This window comes from Caloenas nicobarica, chromosome 2 (genome assembly GCF_036013445.1).
Source record: "Caloenas nicobarica isolate bCalNic1 chromosome 2, bCalNic1.hap1, whole genome shotgun sequence".
NCBI lineage: Eukaryota > Metazoa > Chordata > Aves > Columbiformes > Columbidae > Caloenas > Caloenas nicobarica.
Window position 1 is genome coordinate 27223881 of NC_088246.1, and position 17855 is coordinate 27241735.

General features: G+C 45.1%; 1 protein-coding gene across 2 annotated transcripts in view; it reads right to left on the minus strand.

Annotated features, from left to right (window-relative positions):
• Positions 1-4182: 4182 nt before the first annotated feature.
• Positions 4183-17855, minus strand: part of SLC25A13 (solute carrier family 25 member 13) — a 100109-nt gene continuing 86436 nt past the window's right edge. For both annotated transcript variants that reach the window (XM_065629410.1, XM_065629411.1), the window contains 4 exons: positions 10232-10370; positions 6393-6551; positions 6223-6313; positions 4183-5377 (listed from right to left, as the gene is read on the minus strand). In XM_065629410.1, coding sequence (XP_065485482.1) covers positions 5188-5377; positions 6223-6313; positions 6393-6551; positions 10232-10370 — 579 coding nt within the window. In that variant the 3' untranslated portion in view covers positions 4183-5187. The remainder of the gene's footprint in view (positions 5378-6222; positions 6314-6392; positions 6552-10231; positions 10371-17855) is intronic.

Below are 17855 nucleotides of genomic sequence, written 5' to 3' on the forward strand. Positions count from 1 at the left end.
TTTTCAGCAAAGAAGCAGCATCTTCTCCAGGCCTTTTTGCCTGCGGACAGCCAGAGAACGGAAGGAAGAGCATGAAGCATACACACCGTCCTCCAGCACCGCTGGGATGCTGCCATGCCTGCTCCGGGCATGCAACGAGTTAGAAAACAGCCCTGGCTCTGCTCTGGGGCCATCACAGGTGAGCCTTCTCTGACGTGAAGGAAAAAAAAGTGTCTGGTCAGACTGCGCCAGAGAGCACATCATAGCCAGAAGGTGAGACAGAGCAAACCCAACCAGGGAAGAAGCAGGCAAGCGGCACATGAAGATGAGCAATGTGGGCTAAAGAAGAGAAAGGCTGAATTGAGGTTTAGGATGTGAGATGGATGTGGGAGAGACAACTGTCCTGTGCTTGCTGAAGGGAAGACCAGAGGCTCCCTTCTTGTGAGTCCCAAGGACCAAAGCCCCACCAGCACAAGTGAGAGGCAGAGGGATGGCGTGGCCGGGGATTTGTTCTGAAAGGAGCCACGAAAGTACACGGGGAGACAGAGTAGGTGGCACTGGGAGAGGGAGCTGAAGGCATCAGCTAAAGTGGAAGCAGGGTTACTTCACCTTTCCAATGTGCTCTATTCAAGAGACTCCATGGTAATGAAGAAGGATGATGATGGCCAGGGCACACTGAAAGAGCACGTTGGCCAACCTGGAATCTGGCCAGGACACAACAACCCACCATGGGGCTGGAATGCAGGGCCCACAGGCTGCAACACTCGTTGCGTAAATAGTGGTATCTGGACCAAGTGGGTGTTTGAAAGGTGAAAATGAAACGGGCTCCCTCCTGGGTCTGAGAGCAGCAGACATGTCCAAGGGAAGGCCATCAGAGCGTTTGCTGCTCAAGATTAGGCTCAGCAGTTGCCGCAAGCTTGTTACTTCAGAGACAAGGCAAGCGGGACAAACAGTGCTGGGTCGCGATGATTCAGGAGCTGCAGTGTTTTCCACAGGGTAATCTGCTCCGTGCTGAATCTTCCAAGATGAAAGGTACTTCCTCCTGCAGCCCAGAACCAGTGCCCCAAGCATTTGCTGCTTCTGAAAACATAGGAGCCTTTACTATGTCCCGGAACATCATGAGCTCTTAATGCAAAAGACAGCCTGTGTCCCTAGTGCTACGGGAACAAATGGGAATATGTTCTTTCACACGAGACGTATGGAAAAAGCTCTCAAGAGTTTTAACAACCTTAGATACAAAGCAAACACAGCAGAAGACTGAAAAATGCCCACAGAGCAAGAGGGCATCCCGTGTCATGTGGGGTTGTCCCCACTGACCCGTGACAAAGGAGACTGCTGTCACCAGGGCAGCATCAGTCCTAAGGAAGGACTTGGCACCTAATGGTGCCTCTTCCAGAAGCAGCAGCTTGTCCTTAGGCCACTTACTGGTTCTCCTTGAAATTCATAAGCAGAGCTAACCTCCGTAGTAGCACCACGATGCCCATTGTGCACTGGTTGCACAGCCTGGGGTGTGGGTGAGCACGGAGGGAGCCCAGGCAGCCCTTTGCAATGTAACTGGAGCAACTGGAACAAATCTTGCACGCAATGGTACTGCTTCCCAGGGCGATGGGGCACAGTGTGAGGAGCAGTTAAAATAAATGTGCGTCTTAAAATGCCACCTCTGTCTGAAGGGTCAGGCACCCTGATGACATCCCCGCGCTCAGCACTGGGAGAGGCCGCCTGTGCTCGTACCTGAGCCCCCGCTGCCCACCACGCAGGGGGCAGAGCTGCCCTGCGGCACATGGCGTTGAAGAAACCCCTTCATCCCAGGCTGGTTCTGTGTTATTTGCAGTGTTTGAAGCTACAATGTCTTGTGATGTCTACATTCTCAACCATTAAATAACTTAGAAATCATCGCTGCCTCTGGAAATTGTCTTACAGCTTACACAAGAATGGCAGAGATTTCAACCAGAGTCTGAATTTCACAGCAGTGTTCAAACACGAAAGGTTGGATGACTCCTGTTGAGGAGAGGAGCTCAGCAACGCGCCGTGCCTGTACATCAGGGAGCGTGCGGCAGGGACGTTCCCGAGCAGGCTGTCCCTTCCTAAGATGCAGAGTGGTTTGTCAGGTTTCATATTTTTAGCAGGTTCAGAAAAACCTGCCCAAGTTATTTTTGAAGCCTGTGTTATGTTTGCTCACAAAAGCGTCCCTGCAAACTGTCAATATTAAGTCAGCTTAAACCCAACCCATTCCCTGGAGACCAGGCAGAAAAGCATCCCTCGGCTTCTGCTGGACCAAGAAACACAAATACAGAGTAACTGCTTCACAGACACCCCCACCCCATTCTCACACTGAGAGGGGACATCGCCAATATTTGATTTTTTTTTCTGTAGGTCCTGCCACGGGGAGTTAGCTGGGCTGCAGGAAGCAAGTGAGGTTACAGTTTATCCTGTTCCTCCCACACTTTGCATAACTCACCCAGAAACCCAAAGCGGACAAACATCTAAAGATTGTCCTCTGGGCCTTTTGTTTGTTTGTAAGGCAATCTGACAATTTCTTGGCCTGTAATCGTTTCAGAGCAGGAATGCATCCTTTTGTGTCTGGAGGAAGCCGACTGTGGGCACAGATCTTCCCCAAGATCTCCGGGCACAGCTCTAGTGTGCTTTGAAATGTTCTGAACTGGGTTGCATGTTAGTGAAGCAGTCACTGGCTCTCCAACCCTTCTGCCCCTGCCTCCATCCTCTACTGGGCCCGAAAAGAGGGACAGAAGACAGTTAATGGGGAAGGGCCACCATGGATGGCGGGGAGGTGTCAGTCCAGCCTTGTTTGTCAGCCTGCCAGGGAGGAGATGGAGGCCATGGCCTTCTGAGATGGACCTGCCATAGGACAGCTGCACCTCAGCTTTCTCCCTTCACCCTTGGGATAAAGGACAAGTCATAAATATACTGCCAGGCCCGGGAAAGAGAGCACAGCAGGAGACAAGGGAACGGACCCGAGTTATGGTTTGCTTTGTAAAACACAAGCAATGGCCTTTATCACATGAGCCAAGGAGCTGTGCAAGTCTCACAATAACCCAGCTCTGATTCCTCTTGCGTTGCCGGCTGTGAGGCCCCGGCTGCGCTGGGCTTGGCCTGAGGCAGCGCAGGGACGAGTCCCGGCCAGCGCAGCCCGGCTGTCCCTCTGCGGGCCGGGCAAGGGGGGCAGCTGCCGGCTGAACCCCACGTCTGGCCGGGCGCTTCTCCCGGAGCAGGGAAATGTGCAGCTGCTCTTTTTCCACAGAAAACCTTGGCAAGGTACATCAGGTAAGAGTGAGGGATGAAGTGTAAAACCGGCTCCTAAATAGCCTGACACGCCAAGTGTGCGGCACGGGTAGCTCCCGGTGAGAAAGTTTAACTTTTATGACAAGTCTTAACCAAAAATCCTGGCAGTTAATTTTTGAGTCATACAAGGGGCAGCTTTTTTTCCCTGCTTCTGAACCACAGGAGCTGTCACGTGGGGCGACTCGGGCAGACGGGGCTGAGCTCAGAGCCCAGCGCGGGCCCCGCAGGCCGGTTCCGCCGGGCAGCTGCGGGCAGGTGCCGCCTGCTCCCCTCGCCTTCGCGCGCGCCAAACTGCAGATGCTACTCCTGCCACGGCTCCATTTCACCGGTGACTTCACAACTGGTCCAAGAAAATAATCTTCACGATGACTCGAACACAAATACAATAACAGAGTGATTTCCATTTCGGTTTTTCCGCAAGTGTTGGTATAACAATGTGGTGTTTCATACCCAACTCGTGCAGCTGCAATGACAGTGCACCTGCACATTGCCTCAGTTTACAGTCAACGTTGAAGGCACCCACGCCCACCCCAAGAAGACAATAAAGACCAAATGCTTCTTGGTCTTCAGAGGTATCACAGGTGACACCCAACAGTACCTTCAACTGACTAGGCAGTCAGACGGTTCGTAACACATTAACCTCCCCCCAAAAGTAAAGGTCAAAATATCAAAGCTTACTCCAATCCTGGTTTTTGACCAAGGAAAAATGTTGTGTTTTTTTTTTTTTTTTCTTTTCTACACAGGGGAATTTGGGTAACTTTATTCTCAAGCTGCAGGTGTTTTGTAGCCAACGTGTCCAAATATTAACTTCATAACTGAAGTTGAACAAGACATTTGATGTAATCTGCTATTTCTGTAACAAAATACCATGTGTGCATCTGTTTGAAAGGTTTATTTCTATCTTCATAAATACATGATTTTCTAAACACTGTGCAAGGCACCAAAAAATTAAGTAAAATCTTTTCTTTTAGAGTATTTTAATCTCTTTTGACTCAATTAAGTAAATAAGAATCTGAAACCACCTATTTGCCAATTACAAGCCAGCAGTTAAGGCAGGTACCATCGATACAGTGCATGAATTTTCTATTGCAGTTATTTAAACAAGCAGCGTTTTACTATAGAAGTGCATATACAAACTGAATTCCAAACACCAGCAACCCAAGATAGGCACCTAGTTACGAAATTTCCTTGTATGTGTAGTAGAATGCCAAAAGTACTGCCATAAAGTGCAAAGACTATGGACAATAACACTTTCTTCTGAGCATGTTGATACCAGTAACATAATACAACAGCTAAACATTTATAAATGTGGTTTCCATTACAAAAACATGTTACACATAAAAGCTTCATAATACAATCCAGAAACAGAACTTGTGCGTGTACATATATTAAAAGTGGAAACCGTACTGGCATACTTAGGTACCGAGGGTATATCTGCTGACCTCTACAGACACGCGTGAAGTTTATAGCCCATTTACACGTACAGTCAAAATCATTCCGCTCTGAGCACCGTGATATCCACTGAGCTTTTCCAGTTGAGTGACGATGTGCGACATCCACCCTGGTAATCTGCAACTGAGTGTTGCCTGTAAGATGATCTGGTTCACAGATCTCACCCAGCCCTCCCCAATGAACGGAACCTAAAATTAGTGTCTTCTCAACACAAGCACATGTCAGATGTGGACAAATACATTCATGGTCCCAAACTTAAAACAACTGGTAAGAATTTCACAGTGATCTGGTTAAGGAAGCACAAAGACAAATGATTACATTTAAGATGAAAATTGCCTTAAAACTCAAATGAAGCTAAACTGTTACATGATGAGAAGCTAAAGGAAAAAAGTTATTAACCAATTAGAAAAGTGGCTCTTTCCCAACTAATAACAAGAAAAACCTACAGCAATAAACTTAGGGTCCTACTGCTGCAGCAGCCTTTGAGGTAGGTGGCGATGGCTTAAAGCGAGGTAGGTAAAGTCCAAACTTGTTTTCAATCCCTGCAAAGGTAGCAACTGCCAATTTATAACCACCAACATGGTCAGGGTTAGGAGCAGGGAGCGTGATCCTTGATTTAGGAACTGGCTCTGATCCAGCTGGTTTTCTGCAAAATAATAAAAATAATAAATTAATTTCCATAGCATTCACAAAAATCTCCTCCATAAAGTAAGATGAATAAGACATCGAGTCTACCTCCCAGTAAGTAGCTGAACTAAATGTAATGAGAAATACCCTGTTTTAAAACTGTCCAGAACAGTTAGGAGCCTTCATGTGGATTGAGCATGGTCAAATCCATATAAAATTTGTAGTACGTTAATCAAAACTGCAGTGTGGGGGAGCAGGGGTTCGTAAGTCTCTGCTACAGTGCACAACCAATCCAGGAACCTAGTCGAGTTTAAATAATTTTTGTGGTGGCTTTCAAACTACTGTCCCCAAGGCTTCACGAATGGTCTGCAGCTGCTCCTGGGATCGCGTTAAACAGCCACATGCACATCCACCTGTGTTGTCAACAAAGACAGGAGGCAGAGCTGAAGCTCCAACAAATAACTTTTGGACTAGGTGACACCTATAGAGATTTTTGGATGTCAAACGCCCTGCCTAATCAGGGGCACAGCCCTTCTCCCAAACTAATGAGCGTATCCTGACTTGGACATGTTCCCCCTACAGCTATGTCCCCAGCCCGTTATTCATCCTCTCACTGTCTCTGTTTACACTAACACAGGGCCCCAGCTTGAAACGGTGATATAAAATGTGGCAATGTCTTGCTGTGAAACAGGTACTGGAATATGATCCCAACCTCCACCAGTGTAGCGTGGCTTAAATAATATTTACAAAGCCTTTCCAGTGTGTGTCCTCTGTAACAGCAAGACAAACCGAGGAGCACCCAGACCCACACGGAACCAAGTGGGGCTTCATGGTCCCAGGCAGATTCAGACACCACACACTTACATTCCCCCGAAGTCCACGTAAAACCATCTCTGCAGTAGCTCATAGGTCACCAGAGTCACACCAAACTGAGGAGAAGATCGAAATACACGAGCTTCAAAGAAAAGAAAAAGTCCCTCAGTGACAAAAAGCACCATTAGAAATCACTTAGTAATCAAAGCTGTTTTACACACCTCCTGCTCCTTTCCATAGAGCCTTCGGACCTTCTTCTCGAAGGATCTTCACAAAGCAGTCCACAACACCGCTGTAGGTGGTCTGTCCTGCCCGGGCTGCCACCTGTAGCCTTGTTTTGATGACATCCGCAGGGGTGACCAGAGAGGCTGCAGGCATACCTGCACACAACACAAACATCAGCAGGTGGGCACCACCGACTTGTCACCTACCCTACACGCCTCATGTACGCAGGGGTAACGGTGCCTTTTGTCCTGCTGCCAGGAGAATCCAGCCACGTGCGATTCAAGCAGAAGCCGGGAAGGAGAACAAGCAACAAGAAGCAGCCATTGTAGACATGGCTTCACCCTGAGCAAACTTCTCATGGAGAAGCGGGGAGGCACGGGCTGGATTTTCAGTGCTAACCTGAAACTTGCATAGTTAATAAGCACAATGTTATTGGAGGTGAGGTCGATCTTTCCTTTTTCTTTTCATGCCTCTCTGTGATTCCTGGCATTGTGGTTGCACACTGTGCTAGAACAGCCTGGACGCAGACACACGCACCTCCCCACCACGCAGCAATGTCACCAGGAACCAGATAATGCCGTGCACGCTCAGCAAGGCAGGAGAGCTACGGTTTAAAGAAAGGGTCATTCTTCTCCTTCGGAACGGCAGGCTGCTCAGCTGCAAAGCCACAGCTGACATCCTCAGCAGAACACTTCGAGAAAGATTTAAATTTACTCTGGCAGATAATCAACTGAGAGCAAAAAATACCAACTTACAAAATGGGTGGTATTTCTAAAATCATTCCTATCCAAACCAGGGCTGCCCACGTTTAGAATAAAAGAAAAAAGAAGACAAAAAAAAGAGCACTGAGACTGTACCCAGAAGACACTGTCTCTTATGGTTTTATTACTTTTCCATTCTGCATCTGTTCCAAACCAACTTGGTCAGATGTAGATGCATAAATCTCCTTCGCTTTTTTTTTTTTTTAGGCTTAATAATTCTGTAACAACTTTCATCCAAACCAGTATGGTCTGGCTTCAAGCACCAGAACACCCTTCTTGCAGACTGCTCTGAGAGATGTACGCGTGTGCCTATCACCAAAATAATAAGTCCCCCCCTCTTCTCCTGGAGCCCTCAAAATAACGGACACACTGAACTTGCACTGTGGTCAGTCTGGCAGGCAAGTGCTAAATGCTGGTCAAGGTTTCTGAACTCCAGAGATGTGGAAATTCCTCTTTGCTTAGCCTTACCCACACCAGGGTATTGGTTGAATCTTCAATTTAAAGCTGGACTTCTGTCCTTCAAAAGCCAACCAGTGTTTCAAGGAAAACCAAAGGACATACTTTGAAACAATTCTGCTTACTGCACGTTGACTTCCATCTCCTTATTCCACATTCCTTATTACTGAGGATATTTTGCAGTTCAAGGCACTTTTAATCCTGTTTTTAGGAGCTATGTGTACAGGACAAAAGACTTTACAGACAAATAAAAAATTACAGGTAGCTGCTGTGAGGAGCTTACAATTGAAATGAGACGAATGGCACAGCAGGAGCTGACAGTAAAACAAGAGGGCTGAGGGGAGGAGAAGGAAGTTCATGGAGGCAATAAGCAGATGGAGCAAATTAAAGAGAGATCCTGTAGCTGATAGTAGAATAATCTCAGAAAATGCCATGGCACAACAGGTTGAGACATCTGGCGAACAGTGAAAACCAGAAGCAGATCAGGCTAGATGACACGCATGTTGCATGTGTCCCTAACAACGGAAAGGAAGAAAATACACCCAGCACAAGCAACGTACGCTGGCACAGGACGCAGGTGCATCCAGGCACGGCCAGCAGGAACACCCCAGCACCATAGGGCTGGGAAAGGTGGAGCTGCCCGCACCCAGACGGAGCTCATGCTTGAGTCCCAAGTCCGATGACCAGGTGAGATCCCAGCCAGAGCAGAGACTCGGCTCAGAGACCGAGACAGTGTTTCAGAGGTAGTGGGGTTTTTGTTTTGGCTTCTCCTTGACTTTTTGTGGCAAAACAGCCGACCTGTACACCCCCACCACGCTTTACTTGTACCCAATAAAAGAAATTCCTTGGTTTTGTAAACAGTATGATGAGTGTTCTATCTTTAACACTGTAATTTGCTCATGAGAGTTAACCTAGGATGGGATTCACAGGAAGCACTGGATAAAATTCACATTATAGCTAGTTTGGTAAGCCATATCAGCAACAATAAAGACTGCTTCTGTGCCTGGACTTCAAAGAGACAGTTATCTCAGTCTGCAATCACCTGACAATGGCTAGAAAGAGAAAAATAGGAAAATCTAAGAAATGACTTGGCTTAAAAATGCCAGCTTATGTTTCAAGTCTGTAAATATGATCTAAAGTTCAAAAATTGTTTTGTTCCATTAAAATGGGTGAGAAATAGGCTGGCTGTAAGCTCCTGTTGGGGGGCTTGGAGGCTGGATCTGGTTGGGGGAGGGGACAGGACAAGGTGGATTTTAAGCACCAGTCATTTGAACACAGCTGCTTTTCCTAGCGCCAGGTCAATTCCTTTGGACTACGAGCTACTGAATACAGAGCTATACGCTTCAACAAGACAAACTAACTGGTCTTAGCTATAGCCTAAGCCCAGATACTGGCTATAATAGGTCCCTGCTCCTCAGTAGACACAGCCCCACGCATAATCCTGACGAAGAACAGTTTCCCCAGGGAGAAAAGAGCCTGAAACCAAATGAGAAAACCTTGCTAAACAACCTATCTGTGCTGGATTCATGCCACTCCATCATTTTTCTCGCCCCCCAGGTTGCAGCAGCCGGTCAGGGGCTGTACTGGAGGAAGAGCTCGGCTGCAGCCCGGAGAGACCCAGCAGCCCACGATGAGCACGACGGCCATCCCTGCTGATGGGAGCCCTCCTGCTTGCTATGCACTCCCGCAAAGGCCCTGTTGCACGAATTTTCCAGTCCATTTGTTTCCTGAAAGGAAAACGGTGCACACAGCAGGAGCAGGACTCTCCAGCTGCCCTCTCCAGGAGGCAGGTACCAAAAGGTGGTTGGTCCGCTTTGAGTGCAGCAGCTGGGTGCTGTGCCAGGGACCAGCTGCACAGCAGACACAAAGGGCAGCTCAGGCCGCAAAGCCTGGCTCTGCCTTCTCCCTTAGGCTCTGGCACACTCAAGTTAAACACGTCTGTGACAAGCTCGGTGTGATTTAGCTCTCCAGTCTGCTACGTAGCAGTCTTTTAGTGCTCAAGATCGCACCCAGCACCTCTGTTATATCTGGGAGCACCAGCAATCAGCAACCTGTGGCACAGCAGAAATGTTTTCAAGCTTTTCTGTTTTGTTTAATATAAAAAAAGATAATGGTAAAATCCTCATGAAACCAAGTCACTGGATGGGATACTGTGAGTAGCAAGTCATTGTCATCATTTTGTCACATATTGCTTCAATGTTATTTGGAGAGCTGTACTGATAGCATGCCTTTTGGACTCCATTTACGAAAATTCAATATTCCTTTGATAATAAACAATTTCATGAATGCCATGATTTTATTTATAAACCATTTCAACAAAACTTTACCAGTCAGTCAGACACAGCCAAAACCAGCCAAGTAACTCCACAAGGAATGATTCTATAGGATAACAAAGCATCAACACTTAAAACTTTTCCTTTCTTTTGCCTCCTGAACATTATAATTATACCAGGAACTTAGAATATCTTTATTTTTAACATCAACTCACTCTAGAGCATGGTAGCTTTCTGTTATTTGGGCATAAGGTTGCAAAACCAGTATTTTCAAAGTTCTCACTGCCATAACTATTGTGCTGCAGATGCAACATAGTGCCATGCAAAAAGAAATTTGGCACTTACCAGCTATTGATCCAGCCAAGAGCAGATTTCCAGGGCTAACCCTCCCATCTTCATTTGCAAGTGATGCTTTCAAATGAGCATAACAGGGAAAGTAAATGGCAGAGAAGGGGATGTCACGCAAAAAACACGCCTTAGCACCCTGTGTTGAAAAAAAAAAACAAGTTTTGAGAATGAGCAAATTTAACATGATGAACTATGATCACCAGAGAATAGAGCAACGTTGTACTATTTTGTTTTGTTGCAAAGGCCTTATAGAAAAAGCAATTTCTCCTCCCAAAATTTTGAGAGACCCATGTATTTCACCATGCTGAGGAAAGTATTGTTTCTTGGTTAAGTAATTTCTGTAATTGTATTTATCTTGTCTACTTGTTTTCCTTCACTCCCTAGTACTGTAGTTATTTGCTGGTAATAGAGAAAATGTCATGTGTTGGAATAATCTCTAATAACACCTCTGCAGAATTTCAAACAGTCAACATTGTCGCCATGCACCTGTAGTGGGAGTTCAGGATGTGTCTGGAGAAGACTGAGCCACAGGACAGGTCTGTCCCCTCTCATTCCCACCTACAACAAATACTTCAGCAAAACTAGCGCCCAGTCCACACATCTGTGCAGACACTGCAGTTGATAATGCAACATATATTGAGGGAAAGAGGGAAAGAAAGACAGCGGGGCCGTAACACTAACTCTTTGGCAAAACAGTAACAGGATGATTTACTTGTGATTTTTAAAGTACAGATATCTGTGATACAGTTTATTTCAAATAAGTTTCAGGTCTTGCTGTTAAATTCACTTTGCTACCAATTTGTGTAAGTAAGTGTCACAAACAGCCACTGAAGTTATGAGGAATACAGCCGGTTTCACATCTAAGAGGGTGGCAAACAGGCAAGGAAAGTTTTGGGGTAGCGGCAAGCAATCAACTGTTTTCCAAGCAGGGGGGAAAGAAAAAAAGCCACCAGGGGAGGTCAACCAAAATAAAATATCAAATAATATCCATGTTCCACCAGCAAAAGGGACTTGCAGTCTGCCTTTCCTCAATAGGGAACACACCAGGACTGAGACCAGCAGGAAGGCACAAACAGGAGGTGGCTTTCGAAAATGAATAAAATCTTTCAAACTTGAGAAAGAAATGGTTTGTGGATGAGCCGAAGCCTCTCCTCTTTGAAGCAAGGGTGGAATCATGGTGAAACTGCTTGAGGTTCATCCAAGGAGCCCTCCCGGGGTGCCCTTGTTAATGTACTTCTCCTGTGTGCAGGTCTACCAGGGCACAGCTCAGTGCCAGACATTTCACAGGGGACATGCTAATATCCACAGAATTTAATTAAATCTAATGATATGCCTAGACATATCTGTAAGCTTAGCTTGTACTATAATAGCAGTTAAAATATAGTGCTTATGCAAGTTGGATGCTGGTTATCAAGCAAAGATGTAAAAGCTGCAAGGTGTCAGAAAAACCAAGAAACTGCCTTTCGGCGAGGCCGGGCAGGGGTGGGCGAGCAGGATGCGTGATGGGAAAACAAGGTCCTGCGAGCCGGCTCACAGGAGATGCTAATAGTGCAGCCTGCGGTCAGAGAATGCCCCTGAGAAAATAAAGATTTGGCTAAAAACAGCCATTAGATCTTCTAGTCGGACTTTCTGCATGTGACAGGCTCGGTTACTGAGCACAGTGAGCTCAACACGCTCTGCCCAAGCCCAGCTGCTCTCCACCACGCTGTCTCGGCTTATTTTTGACATTTTCAGGCTGAGAACTGACCGCTTTCCCCGAGAGTCCGTGCAGAGGTTAATGACTCCTGCTGCTAAGACCCTTTGCCTTGCTGCTCAGCTGGATTTGCCTGATTGATGCTGCCAGTCGCTGGTTCTCGTTATGCCTTTCTAGGGACATGAAGGAAAATGCCACAAAGGCACTTGAAGTGCTGCCGTCGCAGCCACTCCGCTGTTCACCTGCGCTGAATGGGGTCGTCAGCCAGGGAAGAACGCGATGCTGGGCTGGATCCTCCTCTCAAAATTACCTGCAAAACCCATACACTTCACCTTGAGGGCACAGAGAAGACAAATGTTTTGTATTCACCAGAGACACAAGAATTCTGGCCTTTCGTGCGCAACAGAAGCCCATTTTACAGTTTATCTTTAATCTTCACATAAAAAGAAAATACTAGGGCTTTACCAAGTTCTGTACGAAAAAAATAACTTTTTAATGATCAAATGTCTGCACTGTATCTACCCCAGAAAAATTATGTAACTCACTAACAAAACATTCACAGACTAACATGGTTTCTTCAAAGATTTATTTTTAGATCACGCTTTTCCTCAGAGCAAATCTCCTCTCTGCCTTTGCCCTCAGGGCACATTACTTTTATTTGCTTTGCAATGTTGTCATTAAACACTGTACACATTTTTTCCTTTGCATTTTTTTCATACTCTGAAATATCTCGACATAGTTAAAATAACTTAGGGAAATCAATAAACTCCAAATGCGAGCAACTCTTAACTCAACCTGAACTGCTAATATTCCTCCCCCTTCATTAAAAGGCTCTTTTTCATGGGGTAGAAATAGCATATTGTTAATATCAATAATAATCTACATTCAGGTATGCAGAGAGGGAGAGATGTCCATCAACTTAGTAGGTTCAGTGTAAACAAAATGTGGATCAAAACTTGGATCCACTTTAATAATAACCCAGCTTGGCTCTGGTCCAGCATCGCAACAGTCTAAAGTTTCCCCCCCATCGCTTGGTTTAAAGTCTGGGAAAGCATGTTTAAAAGCAGGCCTCATTTAACTTCAAGTTAATCATCCGCAACCAGCCTAGGCCAATTAGGAAGGCTTAGGGAGATTGGCCACAGTATCTTGAAAAGCAAAAGAAACATTTATTTTTACTTCTCGCACCTTTTTGATGTGGACAACGTGCTGAAAGCCAAAAGGAGTTTTAATCAATCCCCAGAAAGCTGTAAGGATCATCCACCTGAGTTTATTCTGGCAGCCAACGTGCAGACCTGCCAGGCATGAAATTGTCAGGAGATCCTGCGCACCACGGCGTGCGCCTCCCGCACACAACAGCCAGTTGGCTCCTATCTTCAATCTCTTTAATAACCTTAAAGCTCTTAATCTCGGATAGTATCTCACTGAATAAATCCACGGATGAAAAAAAAAAACCCAACAACAAAACCAAACCAACAAAACCAACCCCGATTGTCCAAGACTGAGATAAATAAGCCCAAATCAGTGCTGGGGCAGGTTATTTAGCATGCTAATTCCTGCTTATACCAGCTCTACCTGCAAATAAGGCCCTAAACAAACTATTTCTACTACAAGGGGAGGGTAATTATACTGACAAAGGCACCTCTGTGTCGGGTTGGGCAGAAGGAGCCGGCAGGTCTGGGAGACGCGGGCTCACCCGAGTCTCCTGCAGTGAATGCACATTGTCTGGGGCAGGGGGAAAAATGCCAGACGGGGGGACCCAGCAGCATTCGGGACAACAGTGGTGCACCTTGTCTGCCAGGGTTATTTAATGCTTCTGGCACCTGTACTTACAGCCACCCCCTCTTTCTCTCCTTTACAGGTTTAGAATTTATTTGGCATGTATAATTGTTATTTTGATCCTATAGCTACAAACAATAGGCAGCATGTCATTTCTTGATCATTTTGCATTCTTCTTGGGTTTTACTACAGACTTAACCCTTTGGAATCGGAGCCCTAACGGCACTTAACAGGTTCTGTAACAGTCAAATATTACTGGTATTTGCTTTCAAGGGCTGTGATTTTTTTCTACTGTAAAATGACATTGCCTTAAAGCTGCTATAGGTTTCTATCCACATATTTTTATACTGATTAAGCACATCAACTTAGAGGAACGAAACACTGATTTCAAATGCTGTGCCAGCAATTCAGTTTCCACACAAAAATTATAGCACCTCTTAGTTGTAGGGGCTTTGTTATTTTCAAATAAAATTTCTGAAGAGCAGGTTCTCACATATACCAACACAGTCACAAACTGCCATGGCAGATGCAAATTAATAGAACTCAAAACTTTGACTACTCTGTTTCCTATGTTTATCAGCCTGCTGTAAACCCACTACTTGAAGAGCTGAAATACCTCAGCTGTTATCAAAGCTGCCAGGTGGGAGCTCGGTACACAGCCTGTCACCTGAGATTACACTTTCCAGGTCAACACGCCAGAAGCCCCTTTATGAAGTTGTCAAAAAAGAAATGAAGAGAAGACTTTTGGAAACTTTTCTGACTAGTTTTGGAAATGCAAACTGTTGGTGGTATCGGCCAAAGCACGAATCTGAGCTAGTTACCTTCTAGTAATTGTAATCAGAAATATTACCATAACCAACATATCCTTTCCTTGAAGAATCGTTTGCTACAATATTATTTACCATCTTCTTGGGATCACAGAATAACTTTGTTATGCAAAATTATGGAGCGGCATTGTCTGTTATGCTGTAAAGCACTATTCAGAATGATTATTTATAAAAAGAGTAATATTTTATTAAACATTTCATATGGCTACTCATATGGGTAGGAGTTTCTATGATGTACAAAGTAGGTGTACTTATAATATGTACTTACATAAGCACTTTAAAGATATATTTCAAAACCAATAGAATCTAAATTCAATCTAAATTAATGGGATTTTATGCATATGACTGTGTAAGACAGGCAAAACCAGAAAATATAGTAGCTAATCTTGTACGATCACTTTAATATTCTACTGTGACCAGAAATTAAATAAGATCTATTAAAAATATTGAAGACCAGAAATATATCTTTTTCCCATTTCTGCCAACACAAATGACACTTTGCATTAGGTTAAGTGATATTTTCCCTGACTGGGATATGCTATCTCTATATTTTTAAGAACAGCTGTCATCTACAGAACATCTGTAGCTAAAGAAGAATTTACTAGTTGTGAGCCTCCATGCCCTGGTGCTTTCACAGCAATAATTACTAGCAGAAAGAAGACAAACAGAGGAAACAAATTCCTTCTGCAAAAGTGCTACTATGCGCCTCCCCAAAGAATAGCTGGGTTATGAGAACTACAATGTTTTAAAACACTTATTTACACAAGTAGTTCAGAATTTTAGACAAAGGCAGAACAAAAAAAATTTGCTTTCTAGCTTTAAAGAACTACAGGGGTTCAACCCAGCAGTTAGCCTAATGAGCTGTATATGTCGAATCTTTTTATTGCTGGAATTAATGTGCAGTTTATTCCGAAGCTGAGTATCACTGTAGGATTGCTAGTATCTCAACACCCAGTGAAGGCACAGTGAGTCTGGGAGGCAGCTTTGACTTTGAATTGTTGTATTTATTATGATGGACAATTAGTTGAAGTAAAACACCCCCTCTGTTTTTTCCAGATCTACTGGTCTTCAGTTCTTTAGTGGGGAAGGAAGAAAAGGAGAGGAGATCTAAATTATCTGACCTGGACCTCTGTGCACCGTGACAGCAACTTTCCCCCAAATAAAAACTTTTAGAGTTACAAAGGTACACTAAGATAATAATGATCTTCAAGGACAGTCTCCTCCAAGTACTAGGATGGTCCACTCCACTGTGCAGATGGTTGAGCAACCATGTCAGAAGGGCACAGTGGATGAACAGGGAACTGATGACTGAGCTCAAATGCAGAATGTGAAAGCAAGAAGCGGTGGGTATGGGCTACCCAGGAGAAATACAGAACCCTGGCTTGGGCATGCAGCAATGGAGTCAGAAAAGCCAAGGGTCAGCTGGAGCTGGATCTAGCAAATGGAGAGTAATAAGGGCTTCTATAAACACATCAACAGTGAAAGGACAACTAGATAAATTGTGAGGCTGTTGCTCAATGGGAACAGGAAACCCAGTGACAAAGTACACGGAAAAGGCAGAGAAATAACTTTTGCCTTGCTTTTTACTAGTAAAATCTGCCCTCAGGCCTCTCCACGAGCCTACCAGAAAAGTCTGCAGGAGCACAGCATCACCTACAGGCAGAGCACTTAAGCCATCTGCACATACTCAATCCATAAGACCAGAGGAGATAACTCCAATGGTGTCTAGACAGCTGGCTGATGTTGTTGTGAGGCTTTTATTACCTTAAAAAGGTCAAGTCAGTCAAAGGGGTTCTGATGACTGGAAAAAGACAAACATCACACCCATCTTGAAGAGCAAGAAGGAAGATCTGGGAAACTACCAGCTGCTTGGCCACACCTCTGTCCCTGCAAGGTTTACGGAGCAAATGCTCCTGGAAGCTATTTCCAAGCACATGAAGGGCAAGAGAGAGATTGGGAACAACCAGTATGGGTTTACCAAATCATGGCTGCCCAACTGCTTTCTAGACCTGTGGACTAGGGGACAGCAATGGATGTTGTAAACCTCGACTATAAGCAAGGCTTTTGAGATGGTCTGCCATAGCATCTTCATGGTGGAACATGAGCCGCACTCTCAGCAGCGGATGATGCTGAACTGGGGGAGTAGCTAGTGTGCTATAGGGCAAGGCTGCTATACAGAGAGGCCCTCACAGGAAGGAGAAACAGGCCGACAAGAACATCATGAAGTTCAAATCAGCAAATGCAAAGTCCTGCATCTGGACTGGAACAGCCCTATGTAGGAGTACGGGCTGAGCCTGAGTGGCCAGAAAGCGGCTTTGGGGAAAATGTCTGGAGGATACTGGTGGCTGAGTTGAGCATAGGTCAGCAACGCCCTTCTTTGCAGTGAAGACAGACAGCTACATCCTGGGCTATAGCAGCAAGGGTGCAAGGGAAGTGATTATTCCCATTCAGCACCAGTGAGACCACATCTGGAGTCCTGCATCCAGTTCTGGGCTCTCCAGTACAAGAAAGATGTTGCTACACTGGAGTGAGTCCAGTGTGGGGCCATCAAGTCAACTGGGTAGCCCATGGTAGATGAGAAGAGGACGGGGGAACTCAGTGTGCTCAACTCCGAGAAAAGCAGGCTGGTGGGAGAGCTTACTGCCCTCTTCAGCTACTCAAAGGGAGGGTTCAAGGAAGATAATTCTTCTTGGAGATGTACAGTGGAAGGATTAGAGACAATGGACAGAAGCTAGAACATGGTCAATTCCAATTAGGTATTAGGGAAGAGTGAGGGGTTTTTTGGCTTTGTTTGTTTATTTAAACCATGAAAGTAGTCAAATACAGTGTGGGGGTGCCCAGATGACGTCCAGACTGGTTTTCCACAGAAATTATTCTGATTCTAGCATCAAGTCTGCGAGCAGAGCAGAGCACAGAGCAGAGATCTCAGCAGAGTACTACTGTGAATTGTTTTGTGTCACTAGCATAGCAGAATGACCCAAAAGAACATTAATCTCACTCATACAGAGGGACATTGAAACTACACAACCCAGCTTCTCAGTGATCCTCAAACAGCTATTAATTTGGACTAGACTGCTTGGATAATTACAATCATAATCAATACAAGATTCACTCAGCTGGATGCAAAAACAGTTTACATAGTATTTCCTTTGTTAATTTGTTGATATGAGACAAGATTTATTTGTCTGTGCCTTGGTTTTCTCTGTTAATGCAAGACAGGAACAATGAAATTACCTAGATGAGAGGTATGTGGGCATTTTACTTTAAAATCCACAGAAAGTGCTTCATAGGTAGAAATCAATATAAAATTTAAGAATTCAAACAA